Here is a 27,860-nt window from a genome sequence, read left to right on the forward strand (position 1 = left end):
TCTACTTTAGAAGACAAATATTTGCAAGAGCCATCAAGGCACAATTATATTATATTATATTATATTATATTATATTATATTATATTATATTATATTATATTATATTATATTATATTATAATATATTATAATATATTATAATATATTATTATATATTATTATATATTATTATATATTATTATATATTATATATTATTATATATTATTATATATTATTATATATTATTATATATTATTACATTATATTGCATTACATTATATTATATTTATTATATATAAATGAAAACTGTATGCACTGTCCAAATGGATAGTGAAATAAAAATAACAAACAAATAATTGTTAAGGATGATTTCCTCAAGGAAGTAACCTTTGAGTGTGAACTGAAATCAAAGGCTAGGTACTGACTATTGGTAAAAAAATGTACTACAGGGAGAGAAGACAAAAGAACACTCAGGCATGGAGAAACTAGGAACAATAAGGAATCTCTCACAGTTTAACTGGAGACGCCCTCATGAGGCTGGATAACCTTGCAAGGCAAGGAAACAGCTGTTGGAGGGAACTGAGCCCTGGAACATAACGGTGAATGTGACTTTGCTTTTGGTTTTGTTCATTGCTATATCCTGGGAGCTAGTAAGGCTTCAATAAATATTTATTGAGTGAAGGAATAAACACATTTAGATTTGTCATATTAAGGACCACAGTGCCATAGGAAATTCTTTAGCAGAAACATGGCATTAAAAACAAGATTAGGCTGAGGCTCAAAAATTAAGTAACTTGTTCGCAATGATTCAAGCGGTATTGCTGTTTAATGAAATTTAGCTATGGATGTTGAGCTCCCAGTTTTTCAGATTTGGAAAAGCATTAGATGTCACTGATTTAAATTTCTGCAAACTGTAAGTGCACATTTAAATTGAAGAATAGTTTTCTTTTCTTAGACTCTTTAAAGACTATATTGTACTAGAGGCTTAGTAGTTAGTTCAGCTCAGCCAATACTTACTGAGCACCTACTTACACGAGGCACTGGGGAAGCAAAGAAGAGCTTGAGCTTTCCCTCAAGGAGCTCATGGTCCAAGAGGGAGACACACTTACTCAAACTGAGTCATAAGAAGCAAAAACAGATTGTGTGCCAGGGAAAGGAGAAACAGTAATTGCCTGTCCCTAAAGAAGTAAGGGAAGGCTTTCAGAGGAGGGGACACTCAATCCACATTTAAGGGATGAGCAGGAGCTCATCAATAGAACACAGAAGAGAGGGACATTTGGAACAGTCAGCATGGAATGTAAAAAGGCACAGAGAAAGATGCTGCTGATGGAAAGTAGTTTATGTACAGAGTGAGGTATGCAAGTATATCTTTTCATCAATATATTAATCAACATATTTATAAAGGACCTTCTATGTGTCCTAGGTAATCTGCAAGTAAGCAGAGAACTGGAAGATATCCCTACCTAAAAAGGCAAAACTTACAATTTCTTTCTCCCACAATAAATGCTAACTTGATTTAGTGGTGCCATATTAGTAAAGATTTTTACTTTTCCATCAATCTGTACTAAGAAATCTCTGATTTTGAGATTACATGGAAAGAAAATGCAGAGGATATTGCATCGTGATTTTCAGGGTACAAGTGGTCATAGCATTGTTGCAAAAAGTTTTATTCTTTCTATTTAAAAATATTTTGGTGATTTTATAATGAAGCTTAACTTTCATCACATATACCACAGTATACTGTTAAACAGAACTCAGAGGTCCTTTAGACTACTGATAATGGAGTTTGGATATCATCCCAAAACTAGCTAGAGACACTAAAGAGATTAGATCAGGATTAGACATGTGTTTTACAGAGAGCCTGCTAGCATTTGTGAAGGATGGATTAGAGGGTGGGAGGTGATAGGTAGGGAGACTGGAGGCAAAAAGATCAGTTATAAGATATCATGGTAGTCTGCACAGAGATGACATGGTCTTGAATTGAGGGTATGGCAAGGGAATTGAAACAAAAGGGTCAGCTTTTCTTAGAGTTCCCTAGGAGAGGAAATGAAAAGGACTTTTTTTTTAACTATAATCTGCAGTAAGAAAACTTTATACATCACAATCAAGTGCATACATACAAAATTTTCCCCAAACAGTTCTTTACTTTACTAAAAATGATGTCTTCTGATATTTTCACATTAGTTCTCTTCTACTATATTCTTTTAATGCTGGTTCGAACCTATTGAACTGATTGCATGAAATAATAGATGAGAAAAAAGAAGCTCAGATTTGGTCATGGGGGTTGAAATGACAGAAGGACGTCAGAGTGGATATGTCTAGTGTGTGGCTAGATTTATGAGTCTGGAGCTCTGGAAAGGAATGAGAGCAGGATTGGAAGCCGTGGCATGGATGAGTTCATCCAGGTCTGTGCAAGAGGCAGGAGAGAAGAGTACCAAGGCAGCATCCAGGACAACAGACATTCAAAGTATTGAAGGTGGAAAAGGAACCCATGAAGAAGAAAGAGGAAGAGGTAGGAGAACCCAAGAGAGAGGGGGGTGATGAAAGCCAAAGGAGGCAAATGCTTTAAGAAGTAATAATTTACCATCGGAAACCAGAGTGGTCAAGCATGATAAGGAGTGAGAGGTGATTGCATATAGGGAAGTGGCTAGGAACCTTCCATATTTATTTCTAAGAGTGAAATTGGAAATAACCAAAACATAATAGATTCAGACCACCTTAGTAAACATTTATTTTTTACACACTATGGAAATATGCAAGATGCTACCTCTGCTCACAACCGTAGCATGTTGAGTCTCAAGATGGCACTTCAGGCTGCCAGTGACAGTCAAAGAGAGTTGGCACAAGGGGATGCTACTACAACGTTCCATCCTGAACCATCTATGTGTTAAGACATTCATTTATATCTGTAAATATGTGCCTGGGAGAAGATCTGGGAGGTACCCAAGTCTAATCAATAGAGTGTAGATGAAGTTTCAGAGATGCAAGATTAAGAGGTGGTTGACATCCTCTGAAAACAGCAATCTAACAGATTCCTTCTATTCTGTCTTGAGAAAAAATGTAATATTTAGTGAAGAAGGGTGAAGGAAGGTTAGATTTTGGGTAACTGCTGGGGTGGAAACTAACATTTAGAGTGAAACTAAATATTTGCCAGTCCTGAGCCCTGTCTAGGGGAAATGTAGCTAGACCAGACAACGTGAATATGTGATCATACATTAAGAGATTGGCATCACAATTTATATTGAGTCAAGTTTGACCCTCATGTAAGTGCTAAATAAGTAATTTTAGAACTTATAATAGATAGTTCTAAATAAAGACTAAGTTTTTGTGTTTTAGGTATAAGACTACCTACCATCATCACACCTCTTCTTATCCTCACATATATTCCCTTTCTTCCCACTTAAATCAGTTCTTCACATTTCACTCAGATCCCCAAAAATCCTTAATCAATGCAATAAATTTTGAAACATAACATGAATTAGGAGATTGAATAGGGCCATGATTGTCTTCTCCTTCCTTCTATGTGCTGCTTAATTGCACACACTTCCCACATTCACTTTTGGAGACAATAGCTTCGAAGGAAGAGGCTGGGTATGTATGTACTAAAACAAACCATGTGTGGAGATATTCCTAAAAGAGTGGGAAGGAATTAATGATCACAGAGTGACTCCGTAGGGATGGATTACTCCCATGCGGGGACAGATTTGCTTGGTTTCATTATCACTTCCAGCTGTCAGGTTGAGTTTACACTCACCATGAGTTCACCTTTTGGATGGATTTGATCAACAAATTTTAGCTAAAAAACAAATGAATAAAAACAACTTCACACTTTCACTGCATTGATTGCTTGTTTGTATTGATGAGTCTCACGTCCTCTGCTGGGGGAACTAATGCCTACTGAGATTGTGATTCCCTCAACTCAATATTTATTGACTCCTACTATATGCTAGGCACTGTCCTATATAAACAATGACTGTATTTAAATCTTTATTTAATAATCCCTGTTAAGTTGAATTCAATTATTCAGATGTTATGCTGCTTGGAATTGATTATGACAAGATTTAGCCCCCCAAATAGGATCTAAAATGGTATGATGTCAGTTCAGCTCAGTGAATTCATATACATTTATAAGCAAGAGAAAAGCCCATTTTCTGTTATCAGCTTAAATTTCTCTCTTTCTTTATGCCTGCTTATGAAAATTAAATATCTCCCATTGCAGTCATTTCTGAACTAGATTCCAAATGGGAAATTTGAGGGATTGGAGAATTTAGCAGATCATCCTTTTTGCTCAATCAAAAGTGATTTTTTTAAAAGGCAAGCCTAGTTGAGTCCAAAACAAATACACACAGAGATACTGTCAATGTGCCGGGTATGGTTGTATATCTCTCGTAATAATTTAAGGTCTAATAAATCTGCGTGAAATTCACAGAAGATAAAGAAAAGAAAGAGAAGCGTTAGTGAGTGAACTAACTAATGTACTTTTCTATAAAACCTCCCTCCTGGACAATTAGAGATCTCTTCTGTTCAGTGCAAAGTTCTTCACATTTCTTTCTTTCTTTCTTTCTTTCTTTCTTTCTTTCTTTCTTTCTTTCTTTCTTTCTTTCTTTCTTTCTTTCTTTCTTTCTTTCTTTCTTTCTTTCCCTCCCTCCCTCCCTCCCTCCCTCCCTCCCTCCCTCCCTCCCTCCCTCCCTCTCTCTCTCTCTCTCTCTTTCTGTCTCTCTCCTTTTTCAATGAAAGGGAAACTTTACTGAAGTCCCAGGGCCAAGCGATTTGGCCAGAAGGCCGCCTTGTGGGCCGAGGTGGCAGTGGACGGGCTTTAGTTGACCTTCTTCTTGGGGTGTAGGTTGTCGGTGTGGCCACACTACACTTGCGGCAGATTATCTTCTTGCATTTGTACTTCCAGGCAAGCTTGCGAAGGGAAGGCTCTATGATGCTGCCCTGCAGAGAAAGCACCAAGAGCAGGGTGGATGCTTTCTGGATATTATAGTCTCCGAGAGTGCAGCCATCCTCCATCTATTTGCCCGCCAATATCAGGCCCCGCCGGTCAGGTGCAAGGCCCTCCTTGTCTTGGAGTTTAGCTTTGATGTTCTCAATAGCATCCCTGGGCTCCACCTCGAGTGTGATGGTCTTGCCCATCAGAATCTTCACAAATTTCTGCATCTCTGCGTCTGCTGCTCCGCCACCTCTCATTGAAAAGAAAGAGATCTACAGATTTCCTTATTCACTCTAAGTACTTTGTCTTTGTCCTCAAAGAACCATTTTGCCATTTGCTTGAACTTTTCTTTAGAACTTCCCTCAGGAAAGGTAGCCTAAAAATTTTGAAAATATAGAAATAACTCCAAGTGATCTCTGTCTCTTATTCTACCCTGTCTCCTCATACCTCCATGTTATTTTTTCAAGGATCCCCAAGATGCCATCCCCAGAGGAACCATGCTGGCCATTTTCATCACCACTGTTGCCTACATAGGAGTTGCTATTTGTGTAGGTAAGTTGTTTGTCTCTGGTGTTGGAATGCCAGATTTATAAGGGTCTTCATGTCCAGTGGGTTTTCAGTGGGACGGAAGTAGAACGTTTTTTTTTAAATGCAACAATTTTAGGGGTTTGAATGCAACTAAACTGTGACACAGTTGTCTCTGGGTCAGGACTAGAGTAGAGATAATCAGATTGTCATTTTACCTGAACACAAAAGGGTTCCATTTTGCTACTCTTGATATTATTCCTGCTGCCAAGGAAGCTATCACTTCCAGCACCCCCCTCCCTTACCTTAAGGAGGCAGGTGAGGAGCAGAGAGAAGAAAAGAAACCCAAAGCAAAACAAAACCAACAGCAACAACAAAAGCCTTAGGGAAATAGAAGAGTCATAGAATTGATGGCTGTGTCTCCTCCTTGCACTGCTATCCCTAATATGGAAATGTCGCTGTCACTAAGCAGCAGGAAATCAGAACAAGACCCAGTTGCCAGCAGCCCCCACGTTGCTCACTGAGCCGAAAATATATGGATTCGCCTGCTGTTCCGAAGCTGACTTTGTTCCACCTGCTGCCTGCAGCCACACCTCCCCCTGGCTGTGGGTCACCTCATGCTTATGCCATTATGGGAGAGGAAGCAATATAGAACATTCAGAGAAGCAAACTCTTTTCTGTGCACACTAGGGAATAGAGCCCCAGGCTGGACCACTACAGAAACCCGGATGACCACTTCCCGAAGGACATATCCCAGTTGTCCTCTTGTTTACTATGAAGAGGATTAGGAGAGCACATATATCTTGAGTTGGTTTCTAAAGAAAATAGCAAAACAATTAATTTAGATTCTTGTTTCTCTCACTGCCTCTCATTTGAAGAAATTGAATAATGTTAACTGTATTGTTGTGGCATTTCCAAGTTTAGTTACATGTAAAGAGATTTTATTCCAATGCTTTTGTTAAATCAACATGTTTTTAAATGACACTGAAGTCACTTAAATTTCCCCAATGTTTTTTTTTTTTCCCCTCACACAAAGTGAAAACAGAATGAATAAAGTTAGAGACCTCATTTCAAAGATTCTTTTAGTTTTTGCCACTGATAAGTGGGAAAATCTGTTTCTATACTTTTCCCAGGATAGGAGAAGGATACTCATGGGGTCCGTGGCTGGTCATTAGTGCAAATAATGGCTCATGGATTGACTTCATGGCTGTTATGGGAATTATATTATGGAGAAGTTAAAATACATGACTTAGAAAAGTCAGCTCAACATAAATGAACACTGCAAAGAAGTCAAATCTAGAATGGATAGTTTTTCTTGGTAACCAACACCCGTAATTTCAAGTGGTTCAGCAGAGGCTGGCAGGCCATCTCTCAGGCCTATATAAAAAAGATTCCTGCACCCTGATTATTTTAAATGATTCTTTCAACTTGAAGATTCTATGATTTTTAAGTCTTTCTGAGACTTAAAGAATATGAATTCATGGCTAAAATTGAGGGTTCCCATTAGTACCCATCACAGGGACCTCTCTTATATTTATTAGAAAACTTACCCTGACTGGAATTTGAAAAGCAAAATGAACAGTTTTATTAGTTGGCATTAGTTTGTATTTATTTACCCTTCAGGTGGGTCAGAAAAGTTTATATATATTTCATGCCTATGTTCATACATTTCAATAATCTTATCAAATACATAACGGGAGAGATTGCAGTTGCAAAAATTTACAAGAAATGTCAGTGATTAAAATATATATCAAGGATCTTTAAAAACTTTATAACTCCATTTCTGGGAAATTATCCTATAGAAATACTTTGAAATACAGAAAAAAATTTATGCACAAAGATGTTCATAGAATGTTTATAATAGAAAATAACAGAAATGCCCAACTGTATGAAGATAATGGGATAAACAGAGATAAAGAGTTGATAGAATATTATTTGACTATTAATGTTACTTGAGAAATCTTAATATTTTTACCCCAAAGTATTTTCTGTATTATTTAAACCATTAAATTGAATATAAAGTAGAATTATAACTGTTAAAAATATTTTGCTAAGAATATCATTAGTTGAAAACTTGGGCTCAGTCCTCTTAGTTAGTCGAATTCAATAAGGCCATCTCTTGGTTCTCCTACAGATGAGAAAATAAGATCTTCTGCTTGAAAAACTCCTAATCAGTAGCACGAAGTCAGAAATATCAAAAGAGTATGCATTATAGGCAAAGCACTGCCATGGGCATTTTAAGAGATAAAAAAGAAACGGAGTCCAAACCCCCAAGTGTCTTTCAGAGGCTGGCGAGAGCCAGGCCTGAAACTACCCAAGGCAGCAGAAGTAGCAGCCTGTTAAAGACAGGAGGTGCTCCCAGGCCTCAGAGAATGGGAACTTCCAGGGACCATGTTCCAGGAAGCATTGACAATAAAGACAGCAGAGTCAGTGGGCCTGCTCAGACTCAAAGTAAACTAAATATGTTTTCAGAAGAACCCCTTAAGGAAACAGAACCCTTCATATAAAGAGATGACGAAATGACGAGCCACTGTTTTTCCCCAGGGGCCTGTGTGGTCCGAGATGCCACTGGGAACATGAATGACACCATCATTTCTGGGATGAACTGCAATGGTTCTGCAGCCTGTGGGTTGGGCTATGACTTCTCAAGATGTCAACACGAACCATGTCAGTATGGGCTGATGAACAATTTCCAGGTTTGAACTGCAATAATTATAATAATGTTTATTGCCATTTTTTTCATTTTTAGAATATCTGGTATAATGAAACTTCTGACTCTGCAACTGATTGATTTGAATTCAGCAAGGAACAATGGGTGTGGGAGGGAAGGCAGTCATACCAGCATTATGTGATAGCAAATCCTGTGGTTACGTGCACTGTGGTGAGGAAAAAACAGGCACTTGTCTGAATTGCATCACCAGTGAAAGCTTACCACCCTACATTATGTATCGTCCAATCAATTGTGCAGGATTTCATGGTGGAGAGGAGAGACTTAGATTAGTGGGCACTTGGAATGCATTTCATGCATGGGCTTTGGCTTAGGAAAAGCCTCTGTGGTGGTCCTGGAGTGCCTGGAAGATAAAGCTCAGAGAGAAATTGTGAGTGGCAGAAAGGGAGGTAAATGAGGGGGAAGGAACAAGGGAAGTTGGGAAAAGTGTAGGACTTGAAACACATTAATTTGTCTGAACGACTGGCAAGCAGAGGGAGAAGCAAATTTGTCGTGAAGGCTTCATTCATCTGTTTTAACAACCAAAAAAGAAAAATTAGCTCAGCTGAAGTCATTATTCCAAAATATGACATAAATGGATAGAACCTCATCATGTCTCAGATCTAAAATTATGTTTTATGAGCATAGAAAAAGCAAAGGTTTGAAAAGCCTCTGAGCAGAAAGAACAAGAAAGGCTAATGCCTTTAAAAAGACTGGTAAACAGCCGAGTCCCTCCCCAGAACTTATTAAAATACCACTTTATGTGGGACAGACTTTCCCATCGTGAAAGAAACATGTGCCTACAAAGGACAGAAGGGGCAAATGTCAGAGTCCTTGAAACCCTCCTGCCTTATTCTTTCCAGGATCTTCTGGATGTATTGTGGTGCACATTTATTATTTTTATAAACAACAAAAAGGCCATTTTCATTTTGAAAAAAACAACTATTAAGAACTCGAGAATGAAAGGGTGGGGCGGAGGGTGGGGGGGTCTGTTTAGAAGCAATTAGCTTATAAAGGAGATTCCAGATCCCAGTTTGTATAAAAACTGTTTTTTTGTTTGTTTGTTTTTTTGTCTTGTCTTTTGGATGAGTCCCCTTACTTGAGCTTCTCTTCTCCAGGTCATGAGCATGGTGTCAGGGTTTGGCCCCCTCATCACGGCTGGCATCTTTTCTGCAACGCTCTCCTCGGCCCTGGCCTCGCTCGTCAGCGCTCCCAAAGTGTTCCAGGTGATACAGGCACAGGAGCATGTGCTTCTCCCTGCTGCCATTGCCACTGAACATGGATCAAGCTGCAATAGTCATTCTCACGGGCAATCAGTTTCCATCATTTTCTGAAACAGTTTAATGTTTGCATCTGGCTCAAATGCTATGTCTGCCACATAGTTAAGATCGATTCAAATAATATAAAGAATGATAAACTGCAGCGTTAACTTGTGCCTCATATTGTGTATCTCTTTATCTTTCCCCAAATCTTCTTGTTTGAATCACCTAGGGAAAATAGTTGTGCATAGATATAAGTGACAGATTTATCTTCTCTTTCCCATTAGGCTCTGTGCAAGGACAATATCTACAAAGCCCTGCAGTTCTTCGCAAAAGGATATGGGAAAAACAATGAACCGCTGAGAGGATACGTTCTCACTTTTGTTATAGCCATGGCCTTCATTCTTATTGGTTTGTAGTTTTCTTGGTCTTACTGAAAGCCAAATAATTCTTCTGATTACTCCCAGGTTTTTCCTCTTAGCTTGAGAAATTACCTGTTTTATGTTTAATATTCCGTTTGGGAATATTGGAATCTGTCTAAGAAGGAAATGAGAACTCCTTGTGTGTAGAGGCCTTTGAAGACTTGAGTCCAAAGTCTTTTGGACTTTAATCTCTTCTTTGAATCTGAATGTTGGAAATCTATCCGACCAAATGTAACTGAATCCTTCCTCCAACCTGTCCAATATTGCCTAATCCCAGAGTCTCCCCCAGCTGCCTCCTGTCTTTCCGTCTCCTGGCCTGGCAACTAGCAGGAGCGGCAAAGTGTCTGTTCTCAAAATGTGGTCTGGTGACCATTTGTGTCAGAATCAGAACCATCTGCATGTTTGTTAAAGTGCAGATTTTTCAGGCACAACCCAGAGGTAGAATCAGAATCTCTGGTGATGAGCAATCTGTATTTTTACAAGTTCCTCAAGAGATTTGTAGACAACTAAGGTTGGAGAACTTACCTAAGCTTTAATCTTGATTCCTTCTCCTGAAACAATATAAAAACAGCTATATAATCTTGGAGAGGCACATGCAACAACTGTAGGTTGCACATTCCTCACGGCTCCCTAAGGCACCACCTTTGCTGGTGAGCATGTCAGAGGAAAAGAAGCAACAGGCAAGGAAGATGATAACGATGCATAGATGGGCGGAGCCTCCCTCAGCACAGTGGTGCCGAACAGTGAGGGATCCTGCTCACCACATAAACTTAGGAAGTGACCAATTCATGAATCCTCATAAGGTTTCCATGAGGGTGAAGATGTTTGTTACAAGGGAACAAGGTTTGTTAGATTTTTAAAAAATTAAACAAAAAAGCAATTGTGTGTAGATATGTTTCAATTATGTCATTTAAGCTTTAAGACTTCAAATCATTGCTGTATACTGCATGTCAGTGATAAAATAGACAAAGTTTTTAAAAATTGTAAAAATGAAAGAATATCCTTGAAAATCATTCTTTCAGAACAACATAGAAGAGCTTCATGGCACAACCTACTCCCTTGCAGGCCTCCTGTTCTAGCATCACAATCACACCCAGCTGCCACTCTCATTTGCATCACTGAGGTTGACCTGCGTCTGACCCTCAGAGAAATAGGATTATCTTTAATTTATTTCTTATATCTTATAATTCACCCATAGACCAATTCAGCTAGGATTAACTCATACTGGATATTTAGCTACTGCGGTAAAACATTTTGGCAAATCTTAAGAAGTAGAACTCTCTAGACATGTAGAAAAGACCAAATGACTAACAAGAGTTCTGAAAGTCAGAGAGAGCAAGTTGAGTATCTGCAGAGAGATTTCCAAGTAGGCATTTCTGGTGCACTGGTATTTAACTAATCTGATACTCTGTAGAGCCTTTTGATTGTATGCATAACAGATAAAGAACACAGTATTTGGTACCTTCGGGATAGCAGCAGGGAAATTTATCATCTACCCAGTCCCCAAACCTGCTACCCATTCCCATTCAAATTTTTGGTGGGTAGAGGTCTTGATTGCCTATTTTCTGATAAGAAGGTTTTCTTGCTTTTTACTTTATTGGAAATAAACTCTGGCTAAGAATAGATTTTTTAAAATGAATGCAGTCCCAAAGAAAAATCACTAACTTCTTAAACTTTGACAGATGCTAGCTATGTTTTCAATTTCCAAATAAAGTCAAGCTTCCAGGCTATAACTGCTGTTCAGCTCCTGGTCTCATCACTCACATGTACATGCTCAATTCTGCTTTGTTCACAGCGGAACTGAATACCATTGCGCCCATCATCTCCAACTTTTTCTTGGCCTCATATGCACTTATTAATTTCTCCTGCTTCCATGCCTCTTATGCCAAATCTCCAGGTAAGTTGACTTTTCAAAATTAAAATACACGTACGCGAACAGTCTCAATAAAAAGAAAAAAGTCAGTGAAAAGTGCTTAATTTGTGTTTATGTGTTTCCTTATGTCCTAGTAGGCAGTGTAATCCACTTTATTTCGGTGAGTTGGGGGAAGACTTCTGAAATAGAAAAAGAATCATTTGAGCAATGGCCTTTTTGACCAACCGTAAAGTCAATTTTCTCCTGCGGCAATAAATTATTCATCGCAAGAGAAACCACATTTATTTCAGCTGTAGAAAAACACCACTATTTATTTCCAGAGTGAAAGTGACCACAGAAGTGGAATAAATGTATATATTTGAAACTTCCTTGCTATCAATTTGTTTCCTGCCCGTGGTGCAGAAGAGAAGGATGAGTAGCTCCCATAATTACCTGCTGAGTGTAGTCAACGCAGATTCACATTGAAGCTGGTGACATCCCTGCACTCTCAGACTGTGGTTTAAAATGGTACAAAATTTCACACCAAAGCGCCTTGCCCTATCTAGTCACCCTTCACCTCTGCTGTGCTTCCATTGGCCAATCGAATATCTTCTGCCTTTCCACCAGATTAGAGACTTGCCGTTATCAACCATCAGAAAGTTCTTCACCACAAGGATTTTAATCAGAGATATAAACATATTTCCATTCGTTTAGGGCCTGCCATAATTGAGCTTCCTTTGGCAAAGCTGCTGCCAATAAGACTGTAGATGGAAGGAGAACCTTCATCCATCCAAGGCCACCAGGCTCCAGAAGATATTGAGGACTTTTTGTTTCTGTTTTGTTGTCTTCTTTTAAGCAGAGAACAGAAAGTTCTAGTCAGAGAATACAACAAATCATAGAAATGTGTGCCTCCGTGCCATGTTATGTCCATTTTTGAAAAACAACGTGAAGTCATAGAGTGAAAAGGAAGGAGGGAGAAAAAGAGAGAGGAAAAATAGAAAAGCACATAGATGGGGACACATGGATACATAAACCCAGAAAATAAGAAATGTGACTCTCCTCCTCCCTACCCCCCCACCTGCGTCCCAAGCCAGACTGAGAAATAAGGGCATTTCCAGTGATGTTCTTCTCAAAATGCTGTTTCCATCTTGTGGCCATTTAGGAAATTGCTCTAGAAGACTTGGAAAACTGTTGTGTTTTGGCAACTCCAAATTTAAAATGTACTTCACCGATAGACCAAATGTGCCCTTCAAATCAGAGCTTCCCCATCCTGGCCATACTGTCTTCCAGCTTCTTTTATTTCAGGGAACTAATAAAACATGGGAAACCCCATGCATACATGAACCATTGGAAATGCGTAACATTAATGCATAGGGTTTGAGAAGACATTGCAGACAAATTCCCTCCCTATTCCCATAGATTATTATTTCTGAAAGAGCAGGCACTGTCCTCTTGGGGTAAAGGAACAGCTAGCCGGAAGTTAGTGGATTGACCTTTGATGACTCTGCCTTCTCCACAGGAACAATAAGCCCGTTGTCTTAATCTTCTTCTTAGGCCACCAAGGAGTTCCTCCCAGCCCTCCCCATAAGACCCCACTTTTTCCATCCCTCCTGCCTCCTTTCGATTCCTTATGGCATAGACATCAGATGCTCAAGGCTGTAATTTGGTAAGACAATCAGGAGGCATGCAGGTAGTGTGGAGGGGCCATGAGTGACACATTTTCTATATTTCACAGCATCCTTATTTGGTATAATTACACCTTTGTAGGCCAGGGACCAAAGATCACAGCAAATTAATAACAAAGTTAGAAACTTGACCTGAAAGTTCTGATTTTTATGCTAGGAAAAAAATGTTAGCTGTATTTTAATAATATGCACTGGCATGGTGAGAGTGTGGAAGTTTTTCTTAGGCACATAGATTGTTTTTCTTTTTTACTTTTAGGATGGAGGCCTGCATATGGAATTTACAACATGTGGGTGTCTCTTTTTGGAGCTGTTTTGTGCTGTGCAGTCATGTTTGTCATCAACTGGTGGGCCGCTGTCATCACCTATGTCATTGAGTTCTTCCTCTATATCTATGTGACCTATAAGAAGCCAGGTAAGATAAAGACTGTATAGGAGGGGGGGGTTCCAAAGCAGCTTCTAACGAATAAATGATTCAACAGTTATTGAGTGGCTCCTATGTGCTTAGGTGTGCCATGTGTATGGTGGATATTAATGATATAATGTAACATAATAACAGTCGTTAACCTTGTTGAGCACCTATTATATACTACCCACTCATTTAATCCTCACAACAATACTGTACAGCAAGCATTATTAGACCCATTTTACAGATGAAGAAACTGGACTTAACTATAATACAATATAATAATGTGAGAGTGATATGAATGAATTGCTGAGAAAAGGAGAGAAATGGATGGACTGCAAATGGGAGAGGCTAGAGACCTCAGAGTGAGATACTGAGAGGTCCAGTCTCACACTCCCCTTCCCCTTGCTCTGCAAGTAGAGCAGAGAAGGTAATAATAATAATAATTGGAGGGGTATATTTGTTGTTTATTTTTATTACTTCATGTATTTTAAACATCAGGTATAATTTACATATGGTAAAACTCACCCCTTTTCGATGTGCAGTCTATAAGTTTTGACAAACTTACACAATCTTATAACTACCACCAGAATTAAGACAGAGGACATTTCCACCATCACTATAAGTTTTTTTATACTCCTATGTAGTCAATCTCTTCCCTCCAACTTAGCCCCAGCAACCACTTTTCTGATTTCTGCCCCTATAGAAATGCCTTTTCCAGAACATTATATAGAATCATATAGTATGTAGCCCTTGTGTGTGCTTCCTTTCATTTAACAGGGTGCTTTTAGATTCATCCATGTTGTTGCGTGTATAAGTAGTTTCTTCCTTTTTGTTGCTGAGTAGTACTTGATTGTATAAATACATCTCAACGCATGTCAGTTGATGGACATTTAGGTTGTTTTCAGCTTAGGGTGATTATATATAAAGCTGCTATAAACATTCACACATAGGGTTTTATGAGGACCTATGTTTTTCCTCTAAGAATGAGATATCTAGGAGTGTGATTTCTAATATAACAAGTGTATATATAACTTTATAAGGAACTGCCAAGTTGTTTTCCACAGTAGCAGTATCATTTTCCATTTCTACTAGCAATGAATGAAAGTCCTAGTTGCTCCACTTCTTGTCAGCATTTAGTATTGTCAGTTGCTTTAAGAAATAAACAAACAAACAACAACAAAAACACATTCTAACAGATGTAGAGTACTATCTGACAGTGGCTTGGTTTTCATTTTCCCAATGATTAATGATATTGAACATCTTATTTGCCATCCATGTATCTTCTTTAGTCAAGTGTCTCTTGAAGTCTTTTTCCCACTTTTTTGAGTTGTTTGTTATTATTCAGTGGTGAGAACTCTTTATAAATTCCAGATGCAAATCTTTTAGCAGTACATGTTTTACAAATATTACCTACAGGTTTGTGACTTTTCATTTTTCTTACAGTTTGTTTTGAAGAATTTTAATTTCTATAAATTCTAATTTATGATTTTTTTCTTTTATGGCATGTTTTTTTGCTTCTAATCGAAGGTAGTATTCCCTAATCCAAGATCACAAACTTCTTTTAGATGTTTTAATGCTTTAGATTTTAGATTTATGTTTATTATCCATTTTGAGTTAATTTTTATATGTGATGCGAGGGATGGTTCAAGGTCCCTTTTTTTTTACATATAAGTATCCAACTGACTAGTAGGGTTTTCATAAGAATAAAATAACTTAAGATATACTAAATACCTGGTACGTGATCAACACTTAATCAATATTAATTTTCTTTATCTTGAGATAGTGATCCACCACCATTTCCCGGATTCTTTCAAGCAAGACTGGGAAGATGGTTCTGTCTGCCATCTGGGGTGAACCTGTACATTCCCATCAGGCATTTTCTCTTATCAATTTAGAGAACCCATCTAATATTTAATTTGTTCAACAACAACAACAACAAAAAGCCAAGGGATGGTAGTGCTTACCTCCCTTATGAAGACTAGTCCCTAAAAGATCAAAGTAAAATGCTTGATAAAAATTGACCTCTTCATGAATACCCAAAAGTAAGAATTCCTGAGCTATTCAGTTTTACTATTCAAAATAAAAAGATTGCTGCACACTATCTGTGTATACAAAAATGTCTCTTCTTTTCATCTTAAGAATTTGTGAAGACCCCTTGAATTTATTCAGGCGCTTAGCATTTTCTCGTCTATCACCTGCAATGTGGTCATCACACAAATTCTCCACAAAGAAAGATTTCTGAGCTGCAGCTTTAAAAGTATGATCCTTAGCTGGAAAGAGAGGTCTCACTTCTAAGAATTCACAAAGTGTTCATAGAAAAACACAGTGTTCTTCCTAGGAAATACTACATTATATTTTCTGTAATTTGGGCACTCATCACTGCTGACATAGCCAGGGGAAATCATAGTAAGGGATGGCTTATAAAACTTATTCACAGTATACAGAGGGAAGGTCAATACTTTTTATGCCGCATTTCTCCTTCGTCCACAGATGTGAACTGGGGCTCCTCCACACAGGCTCTTTCCTATGTGAGCGCTTTAGACAATGCTCTGGAATTAACCACAGTGGAAGACCATGTGAAAAATTTCAGGTAAAATGGGCTTCTCAGGCATCCTGGTGTTGTTCCATATTAGAAGTGTCTTTTCTTTATGGGGGACAAATGCACTAGAGTAGTTATATGCTTTTATGGGTCTATTCTAAGACAAGGCAGTTATACAAAACTACCACATTCTCATGACAGCCCCTCCTGTAAATAAGTACTTCTTCTATTCCACTCTGAGCTATGCCCACCCCCAATTATAAATGCTCATGGTGCCAAGGGTCACCTCCCATTCATGGAGATACAGAGGTGATCTAAGTCATGTGATTTCAGAGCGATGTCCCCCAAACCCCCACAAACCTTAATCTTTGGTGCTGTGTCCATTCAGTTTAAGGCTTTTTGGCTTACTGCATTCTCTTAGAAGAAGTAACACTTTAAGCTCTACATTAGTTATATATTATTTTGAATGGAACCTCAAAACATAACCTTTGCAAGGAGGATGAAGGAAAATAGCCTGAAAATACTGGTTGGAGAACAACAGGCTGTTTTGGGATTTGGGATTTGGGACAGGATAGTGTCCGGGGGTGAGGGGGGATTGGGGGGAGTTAAACAGGAGAAAACTCAAAATCATCTTTTCCTTACTTGACATTTTGGCTATCACTGTCTAAACTAAGAATATAAAAAGAGCAAGATGGACAGGCAGGATGATTCAAGACTTCCAGTGAGAAACCTAAGACATATTTAGGGTAGAGAATGTCCCATTTTGCCAAGCCTTTTGTACCTGCCATTTCCATTGGGGTAGTTTTGAGCTCATAGGCTTCTTGCAATAGTTCTCACATCTTCTTTTCTCCACTTTCAGGCCCCAGTGCATTGTCTTAACAGGGGGACCCATGACAAGACCTGCTCTCCTGGACATAAGTCATGCCTTTACCAAGAACAGTGGCCTTTGCATCTGCTGTGAAGTCTTTGTGGTAAGAGCCACTTCATCCAGGAAAATGCTTTTTTCTCCCTGCTCACCTTGTGTTGTTTTAGGTGTGCCGAAAAGGTACATGTGGTGATAGGAGAATGGCAAGACAGTTTGGACAAGAACCCTTTCCCCTGATTCATATAGCAAGAACTAGCAAGGGCCCGTGAGCCTGAATTTAAATGAGTGGATAAAATGACTTTCCGATTTCATAGGAGACAAACTAAAAGTGATAAATCTTTCCAAATGATGGCCATTGAGTCAAGAAAAAGAGAACTGGCTCAGAAATAAATAAATAAAACGAAGGTATTTGACGCGATAAGTGTCCCCAGACATATAAAAGGATGAAATGAGCCAGAGAGCACTATTATATAAATTAACTGATGAGGAAAGAATCAGACCAAATGGCCTTAAATGACAGCACATAGAATTTAGATTGAATATTTGGATAAACTTGATGACACTATAGATAATCTAGGGAATGAAACCAAGTTTTTCATGTCTTAGATACACATTCCGAGCTGAATGAGTTCTTTTTTGTTCAGGAAGTACATGGTAGACTAATGATAACTTATTGGTGGGTTTTCCCAGGAGGGATCAAAGTACATGCTAAAATTTTAACCAGAATTATTGACTGACTAATCACCAAAATCACCAATATCTAAAATGAGGAGAAAACATTAAAATGATAAGAAAATAATAAGTCTAAGTTCTCCAAACCAGTCTACCTCTGTTTGTATCCCCCCCCCCCTCTCTCTCTCTCTCTCTCACACACACACACACACACACACACACACAGGCACACCACTCAAAATCCTCAGCTATTTCAAAGTCTTTTTATAGTAGTTACCTATTTTTCAAAGCATTTTCCTACAGTTTTTATTTGATCTACATAATAGCCTAGTGAGGCAGAAAGGAAAGAAGCCATGTTCTCATTTTACTGACTGAAAAAGTGAGATTCAGGAAACTTAAGGGTCACATTACACAGGGTCACATGATAAGAAAGTGACAAAGCCAAGATGTCAGTCCAGGCCACCTGACTGTGCTCTGTGTTACATCATGAGGAGAAAGTCTTGGCAGACTTGTATCCAGGTTGTGCTATAAGCATCAGGTAGCACTACCTAAATGTCCGATACCTGCCAGAGAGTAGGGCCATCAGGAAGCTGTGGAATCCTGGGGCCAGTCAGCTGTGCCATGATGCAGGGGGTAATTTACCACACATCATCATGACCAGCACTTAAGCATCTAAGCATCTTTTTACTCTTGGCAATACCCTAAATGCTATATAAAGTCAATTGGTCATATTCTCTTTCCTCTCAGTGCTTAGTTATATGATAGTAACTGAAACAATATAACTCAATGCAATTATCCAGTAGGGGGTGAAGGGAATTCTACTGACTACGTAAGATTGACAGGTTAAGTAATGACCAAATGTGACTCCAGAGGATTTTTAAAAATCTCATCAAGCGCTCTTTTTCTCATATTATCAACTTTGGTGCCCTGGATTAGTGGATTTCATTTCAGCCAATATAATACAGGAGTAGGTTTTGATGGAATAAGCAGTTTGGGGTGTTTTTCTCCTCCAGCAATTTAGGGAAAACTTACTTTAGCAGGCAATAAAATACCTTTAGGACAGGACAAATGAACTAGGAGTATAAACAGTCATATATTGGCAAGGGAGAAAAGGTCTTTTTACAGAGGCAAAAGATATTGCTTTTAATTAACCCTTTGCGGCTTTAACTATAATAAAAGAGTATGATTCTGGAATATCATTTCACGTGAAGTAGGTACCTGAGACTGGGCCTCCAGCAGCCCTGTTTGATATGTATATTGGACCACATTCTACATCACTGTGCGTGATTCTCTGAGTAAGGACCAAGAGTCTTACTCCCAGGTACTGAGTTCTCTTAGGGACAGAAAATAGTGCATCAGTTAATGACTTTCCAGTTAGTTACTTACTGTGAGCTCCTGGGGCTGCAGATGCTGTCAGCATTTTTCAACTCCATGTTCAGTCGTCAATCATCTTTGCAAAGAAACAGATGGAAGGGGATGTGGGGAAAGTCAACATACCATTAGAAAATTTTTTCCCAAAAGCACAGTGCTTGGTATTTAGGCCAACCTTGTGGAAAAGTTAAATAGTAATGGTAGTGTTAAGGGATGACAACTTAATTTTTAATTCTAGGAAGTTGGTGCTCATGGGCATTTGAGACACATAGTCAAGATTTGAATCTCTGTTTTGCTATCTGTTAGCTGAGAATCCCTTAGGCACATAATTTAGTCTTTCTATGCCTCAATTTTATCAGGTATAAAATGGGAATATTAATAATAATAACACCTATATGACAGAGTTGTTGTGAGAATTCTGTAAGATAAATTTTAGTGCTCAGCTCAGTGTCTATCAAATAGTAAATGCTCAATTTTAGCTGTTATTATTGATATTGTTATTATCATTATTTTGGTATATCATAGTTGCCATTTTTATTTCAAAACTATATCCCCTTCAATGGAAGCCAAAAGCACTCTCTTTTAAAGAATCCAGGTCCAGACACTGGGTGTTGGATTTGGTATCTGATGGCTTACTCGTGATGTAACAGTGAAGTATGTACTCCCACCCAGCTAGTCACAGGACAGCAGGCTCTGCGCTCTGTCCCTCTGGTGGCCGTCAATCATTTGACATGCTAGCTTCAAGTGCTGTTACACTACAAGGAAGAAGCAAGATTCAGAGCTCGCTGACATTTTGATACTGGTGGCTAAATGGAAAGCATGTGGCTACAACTGCCATTTCCTGCAACAGAGGTTTTTTAAAGGACTGGACATCATAACCCTCAAAGCTGCTGGAATTGAAACTAAGAGTTGTTATTATACCATCACCCACATTATAGTCTTCCAACTATCTGGCTAAATCTTACATGCAGCCATCAGAACCTCTTCCACTCTTTTGCCTTTTTCCTACTCAGCCTAACGATGTCGAATGAGGGACCCTTTATCAAGACAAATTTCGGAATCCTTTTCAAGAAATCCAGTTTGGTAACTTAAAATAATATATATTTTCCCCTTTTGAATTACCATATAATAAATCAGTGACATACTTATATCCCAAGAGACTTTATATTCCACTTCTCCTAATAAACAACTCTTAACTTTTTTTCTCATAGATGCTTCCATTCACTTTTTAAATGAGATAAACCGTTACAGATCAACCTAACATCCTCTTTATAACCACTCAGTCCCATGGCTCTCTCTCTCCAAAGGAAATGTTATCTGTGTTTTATTGGTATTCTTCTAGTCATTTCATGTATGTGTACCAAGATGCAGATTTATTTTGTTTAATGCTTTTTTCTCTTTAATATTCTTTAAACTTTTATTGTCCTGTCCTCTCTTCTCATTGTAAAGGAGAAAAAGGAATAGTTTTTGACCAGGTCCTTCATGTAGATCCCATTTAAGAAAATTTCACCTTTACTATTTCCATTTCTTTTTTTTTTTTTCTGAAAATATATACACTATTTTAACAAAACCTAAAGCTTTTTTTGAATTCAAAGAAGCTCTTAAGAAAATTCAGGGAAGACAACCAACTCCTGACTCTATGGCATGATGGAGGGCAGCTGAAACATAGATAACCCAGGGGAAACTAAAATTCTCATTTCTATCTTCAGCTTTTTCTTAATCTCAACTTTCACATCCACTGAGAAGAAACACACTCTTTTTCAGATGTATCTATTCTCCTTTAACTAGTCAGTCTCTGCCATGATATTAACAAAGTAGTGACATGACCAAATACAGGAAGAATGAAGTGACCTAGCAGTGGGCTCTAGGATGCATCATGAGATGAAATATGGACAAATCAGAAAGGGAAAAATTCTCTTTCCCACAGTTCCCACCAGAGCAGCAATGAAATCTAAAACAGAGTAATAGGACTCTCAATGTTTTGAGAAATAGAAATTGGAAAGAACACTGCACTTGGCCCAAATTCCTCTGTTTAATCCTAATGACATTGGAATGCCTTTGCAAATTTTTTTTCATAATGTTCATTTATTTGAAGTAGTGTCACATCAACTTCTTCTCCAGACTAAATAATTATAATTCCTTTACCCCTTTCTCAATCAATGACAAAGTTGTAATATATTCAATATTTTTAAAGCGTCTTCATTCAAATCCTGGATTAATTTATGTACTCTTATTTTGGATCCGAACTGAACTAATCTTTATAATATTTTAATTGGGTGGTAAAATTCATTTTTGTGACTATGACATATTTGAATGTTGAATAATTATTTTCTAGTATGTCTTCCCTCTTTGTTAGTTTGGTTTTTCCTTACTTCATTTGTATTGCAGCCTTGCCTCACATTAATAAGTGTGCTAAAAAGGATATTATAATCTTTTTTTAGACAAGAGAGATTCTGCGTGAAATACTTTTATGATTTCTCAATATGGCAAATTTAGACATTAAAACAAATCTTTCTGTCACAATTAATGTTTAATCTAGATTTTTGTATTACAAATAGACATATGTTACACTGTATTTATTTAAATAAATGCCAGTTTCCCCAGGGGTTCACAGTCATTGCGGCACAACTCAATATATTGATGGTCCAATTCCTAGCTGTTGGTTTTTCTTCTATTTCATGGTTGTTGTTACCACTGAGCTTACTTGAATAAAATATGCCATCTTCCTTTTGCTGTCCATGGACTCTAGAATGGCCAAGAAGGACTAGTAGTTCAAAATGCACTGACAGTCTAGAACCCTGAGCAAAATTTGACCCATAGTGACTTATCTTTCTTTAGGCTAGGTCTTCTGGTTTAATAACTGCCCTCTTTAAATCTTTACTTTCTCCATCTTCACTGAAGGTTCTTGTTTTTTTAACTTTAATATACCAATAATGTTTTATTGGTATTCTTCTAGTCATTTCATGTATGTGTACTGAAATGTAGATTTATTTTGATTAATGGTTTTTTCTCTTTAATATTCTTTAAACCTTTATTGTCCTGTCCTCTCCTCTTATTGTAAAGGACAAAAAGGAATAGTTTTGACCAGGTCGCTCATGTAGATCCCATTTAAGAAAATTTCGCCTTTACTATTTCCATTTCTTTTTTTTCTTCTGAAAATATATAAGCTATTTTAACAAAACCTAAAGCTTTCTTTGAATTCAAAGAAGCTCTTAAGAAAACTCAGGGAAGACAACCAACTCCCAATACATGTCACAAAAGTCATCCAAACTTTCTGAAACATTATCATGTTCCAGAAAACACTATGGTAAAAATCAGTACATAAATAATCTGATCCAATTTAAATAGCGTATTGAAAGGGAAGTGATCCCAGAGATCATCTAGTGTTGTGTAATAGCAATTTAGTACATGCCACAAATGTAATGTAAAATTTTCTAGTAGCCAATTAAAAAAGTAAAAAAAGGTACAGTTAATTTTAATAATATATTTTATTTAATATTTCTAGATTATCATTTCAATATGCAATTAATATAAAATTATTGAGATGTTTTACTTTTTTCATACTATATCTTCAAAATTCAGTATGTGCTTTACATTTTCAGCACATCTCAATGTGCATCAGGCACATTCAAATGCTCCATTGGCAACATGTGGATAACGGCGATCACCCTGGGCAGTGAGGACCTAGACAATTTCCTTATTCTTAGAAATGTATGATCCACACCAAGAGAGGACGAATGCATAACCCGGTATCAGCTAGGCAGTGCCAGAGCCAGACCTAAACCCAACCTTCAGGTTCCCAGTTCAGTCCTCTTTCAGCTCTGCTATCGAACAAACGCAGTGGTGCAATTGGGTCCAAGTTTCAGTGAGATTGTGAGCACTCAGTTAAGATAATAAAAATCAACTTTGGATAAGCAACTACTATATTCCAGACATCACATTAGGCACTTTATCATGACTACTACTTATAACAACCTTGCAGGACAGAAATTGTTATCTCTGTTTTCAGAATAACATACCACAGCTCACAGATTATCAATTACCTCCAAAGTGGTCACGTGTAGATGTGAAACCAGTTCTGCCTGACTGCAAAGTCTGGTATCTTTTTCATACATTCAAAACGCTTTCCAATCCAAGTGCAGTCTGAGAACCAGCACTGCATCTATGTCACCAGGGCATTGTTAGAAAGGCAGAATCTTTTTTTTTTTTTTTTGGGGGGGGGGGTTGGGGGGTGAAGGGGAGCAGGATTTTATTGGAGAACAGTAATCTTGAGCTCCATTCCAGACCTACACATTGCATTTTATCAAGATTCAAGGTGGACTGTAAGAAATCTAAGAAAATTCAACAAAATTCCAAATCTCTCAATGAACTGACATAAAATCCCAGGAAAATAGTAGATGTATTCTCTATCAGCACACGGAAGATAATCAGAAGTCCATGTTGGAGTAATTTGAAACATGCAAGGAAAAGAGCTGGCTGGACCATTAAGGAAGGAGAAACAAGAATACAATTTTTAGTTAAATATGAGCTAACTGAACTCAAATCTTGAAGTTATAAAATGCTTCATCTACCACCACAACACCTGCCTCCTTCTTAATCTCTTCTAGTCTTCCTGTGCCATAGATATGTGAACTTTTATTCCCACCAAATTTATTGAGTGAATAGGAAATGTTGATTTATTTCAGTGGGAGTGAAAGTGGCACAAGGGCAGCCTTACCACACATAGAAAGCAATGAATGGGCTTAATAGAATTGTCAAGATGTGGTCGTGCACAGAAGGAACTGCAACTCTCCATGCTCTGGTTCCCAAGAACGCTGTCCATTTCTTGCAGTTGGGCTCTAACTGAGATTTCCTTGGTGTTCCCAAAAGTGGCTCTTAGTTATTAAGTCAAAGGTTTATTGTGTATTTATCCAGAACTTCTTCAGGTACATTTTTAGTATTTTCCTCATGTATGATGCCCTCAGCTCTTTCTTTCACTCAGCATAAGGCAATTAATTAAGCAGGTATTAATACATTAGACATTCTGGGTGGAAAGTGAGTCTGGGAGCAACACAGGTCCTCTCCCAAAGGCTGAATCTGCGTGAACCCCATTTAGTGAGGTGTTTTCTCTTTCCCACTTCTTAACTCAATGGGGCATTGCCAGCTATTTTTGTCCTTTAGACAACAACAGCAGTGCGACGTATAATAGCAAGGCTTCTAACCAATATTTCATTATGTCATACAGGGACCGCGCAAGCTGTGTGTTAAAGAGATGAACAGTGGCATGGCGAAAAAGCAGGCCTGGCTTATAAAGAACAAAATCAAGGCTTTTTATGCTGCAGTGGCGGCAGATTGTTTCAGGGATGGTGTCCGGAGTCTGCTTCAGGTAAGGAGGGAATAAGTACAGAGGCAAAAGACAATTAGCTCTCCATGTTAATGAAGCTTCCAAAGCGAATGGCTCTGCTTAGGCAGTCCAACATCACAGATCAATGTGGACTGTAAGAAATCTAAGAAAATTAAGGAATTCCTTTTGAATTCCTGGGGATAGGCACAGCAAAACCAAAGAAGAGAGGTTCTGTTCCAATGAACTATGACTGATACACTGGAAATGCAAACCAAGGTTTCCTTTGGCCAACAGCATACATTCTGTCCCATATTTATTGAAATGCAAATTTGTTCTGATACTTGATGACATTCAGGATCCTATTAAAACTTCAAACTATTTCTGCATCTCACACTGCATGTAGCAATGCTCAAGTCAGGCATTCTTTTCCTTTTTTCTTTCACAAATGGTGTGAGGGCAGCTGCTAGACTAAATAAATGCATGGTGATGATGATCTGGGTGGAAAATCTCCCTATCCTCCTAAATTATTTCCAGAATGTTGAATAAATTGTAATAATCTCTGTGGTTCCACACTAAAGCCCACAGTTCTCCCATCTTTCCTCACTTACTCTTTCCTTTTGCCTCCCCTTCTATAGTAAGTACGCTTTCCCTAGTTCTGAGTTTCATAATTTAGAGTGCCAGAGTTTCCCTTAAAACAATCCAAGAGCCCCTCAGAAATTGTAGAGTTTGGCTTTCTAACCATTTTGCCTTTAATATGGTTGAATAGCCCTGATTCTGCATATACCAAATGATGCGCGTAGCTTTCAGAGTTGCCATACACAGTAGTGTCAAAATTCAGGACTGTATCCAAGCAATTCTGATGCTTGTGCAGGCAGGAAAAGAAAAAAATATTGATTAAATTGTAATATTTTGGAGATTAAGAGTATTTGACACATTCCTGTCTCTAAGGTCACTGGAGAACACTTGCAAAGTAGCTGCACACACAGAGAAATCATTTCTGAAAGACCTATTACCCCCAGTGAGCCTCTTTCGTCTGTTATTATTTGCTAAACCATGGAAATAGATGTCATTGCAAGATGCTGATATTTCTTTCCATAGTGAGTTACTTTTCAGTGGCTCTTTGGTTAAATATGTTGGGAGGTTACACATTTAATGTAAAATTATCACAGAAGATTGGAAAAATAATAAAAATTTCAACTAGGAATGGGAGGATAGACATAGAATAAGAACAAGGAGATATAGAAAACAATTCATGTATTAATCCAGAAGGAATTATAATAAAAAAGAAAATGACAACTCACAAAGCTTGTTCAAACAAGTTTCTTCAAGGAAAAGTGAAATGCAGAGGGGTCATGACAAAGGGCAGGACAGAGTGGTATTAAAGGGAAGCACTGACAATTACACCATTTTAGATAAAGTCTTCTTTGCAACTAAGAAATTATGGTATGAAGGACCACATCCCCAACTGTAGTCATGGAAAAGACTACATCCATATTGCCATGCATCTGCCAAGGGCCAAGTGAGCTGTTCTGTTACCTGTACATTTCTAAGAGCAATATACCAAATGTGATGGAGACAAAATTTATTTCAGGAACCCTCCATCAATGTCTACTGTCCCCTCTAAAATATCCTGCTCTGGTCATTTGTTTCACAATTCCCATGACCCAGAATGTCCTTCTTTCCCTCCCACTGCTCTCCTTATCTTTACTGGCAAGATCTAACCAACCTGCAAGATCCAGGACAAATGCCACCTCTCCCATGAAGCCATTCATGAATCCTTAACTGGAATACAAGGTTTCTTCCTTTATGCTCTCCAGATGAGTTCCTACTGCATTTGCACTTGAATTACAATTGCTTATGTGCATCTTGTTTCCTCCACCGTATTCTAAGCTCTTTAAGGCCAAAGATTATGCCTCACCACTGTGCCACAGCACCTAACATAGTACTTTGCAGTTAACAGGTGCTCTATAATATTGCTGGATTAAATTTAATTAACTGGAAGCCATATCCTGTCATCTAATAGGGGTATGAAACTTCTGATACGGAAGATGGCTATTAATGATACTGTCATATAAGAGAATTAAGTTCTGGAAACATAGTTCAGTTACTCTTCCGCAAATAATATAAGCAGAAGTTTCAGTGATCCTTGTATATAAGAATTTTCCAAACATGGATTTTATAGCTAATGACATTATGGATATAACAGGTGGAAATGAGCTTTGAACAACTAAGTTACAATACGCATGCCAACAGTTAAGCCGACCCTCCCTTGATTTTAAATTATTGAACCATTTTAATGAGTATGTCAGAAGAAATGCAAATGACTGCTAATTTAGAAAAGCTACATTTCTGTCATCTAAAATCCATTTATGGCTGAGATGATTTAAAATTAATCTTTCTATTTTATGCTTGGATATGGACACAAAGGACATGCACTAAAATGTCATCTAATCTTCAGAGTCATCAGAACATTACTTCAGTGCTCTTTTGGACATTATTTTTCATTTGCAGTGGTAGTTTCCTGGTATGGTAAGGATTGCTGATGTGTTTATCTCTTCTGTGTAGGCCTCGGGCTTAGGAAGAATGAAACCAAACACTCTGGTGATTGGATATAAGAAAAACTGGAGAAAAGCTCCCTTGACAGAGATTGAAAACTATGTGGGAATCATACAGTAAGTGATGGTTTTCAAGATGTGTTCTTGTTTATAAAGCACTAACCAGGGCAGTACATAATTGACACCGTTATACCAGATTAAATTACCTGAGAAGAGGATATTCCCCCGGTACTCTGAATTCTTTACCAAAGTGAAAAAACACTGCCAATAATAGAACTTGAGGGAGTCATAATGTCAAAGGAAGCAGGGTGGGGGAAATTCGGAGTCAAAGAAAAAGGTAAATACTGTGTTTCCCCGAAAATAAGACCTAGCCGGACAATCAGCTCTAATGCGTTTTTTTGGAGTAAAAATGAATATGAGACCTGGTATTAGATTAGATTAGATTAGATTAGATTAGATTAGATTAGATTGGATTGGATTGGATTGGATTGGATTGGATTGGATTAAGTTAGATTGGATTAGATTAGACCCGGTATCATATCGTATCATATCATATCATATCATATCATATCATATCATATCATATCATATCATACCCGGTCTTACATTACAATAAAATAAGATCGGGTCTTATATTAATTTTTGCTCCAAAAGACACATTAGAACTGATTGTCCAGCTAGGTCTTATCCCAAGGAAATACGGTATTAAGAGTTAGAAACCTAGAACCTATTTATAAGATTAAAAGCAAAGGACAACTAGTTAAGGA

At 37.9% G+C, this 27,860-nt stretch overlaps 1 protein-coding gene and 1 pseudogene across 5 annotated transcripts in view; one reads left to right on the forward strand and one right to left on the reverse strand.

The window, feature by feature from the left end:
- Positions 1–27,860, forward strand: part of SLC12A1 (solute carrier family 12 member 1) — an 82,954-nt gene that overhangs the window by 27,607 nt on the left and 27,487 nt on the right. For all 5 annotated transcript variants that reach the window (XM_088797193.1, XM_088797189.1, XM_088797192.1 and 2 more), the window contains 10 exons: positions 5,380–5,464; positions 7,982–8,133; positions 9,263–9,370; positions 9,691–9,814; positions 11,621–11,722; positions 13,619–13,774; positions 16,259–16,358; positions 17,167–17,278; positions 24,440–24,580; positions 27,104–27,210. In XM_088797193.1, the coding sequence (XP_088653319.1) occupies positions 5,380–5,464; positions 7,982–8,133; positions 9,263–9,370; positions 9,691–9,814; positions 11,621–11,722; positions 13,619–13,774; positions 16,259–16,358; positions 17,167–17,278; positions 24,440–24,580; positions 27,104–27,210 (1,187 nt within the window). The remainder of the gene's footprint in view (positions 1–5,379; positions 5,465–7,981; positions 8,134–9,262; positions 9,371–9,690; positions 9,815–11,620; positions 11,723–13,618; positions 13,775–16,258; positions 16,359–17,166; positions 17,279–24,439; positions 24,581–27,103; positions 27,211–27,860) is intronic.
- LOC148758665 (ubiquitin-ribosomal protein eL40 fusion protein pseudogene) lies at positions 4,689–5,369 on the reverse strand (annotated as a pseudogene).

This window comes from Rhinolophus sinicus, chromosome 3 (assembly GCF_057876585.1).
Source record: "Rhinolophus sinicus isolate RSI-liver-muscle chromosome 3, RSI-T2T, whole genome shotgun sequence".
Lineage (NCBI taxonomy): Eukaryota > Metazoa > Chordata > Mammalia > Chiroptera > Rhinolophidae > Rhinolophus > Rhinolophus sinicus.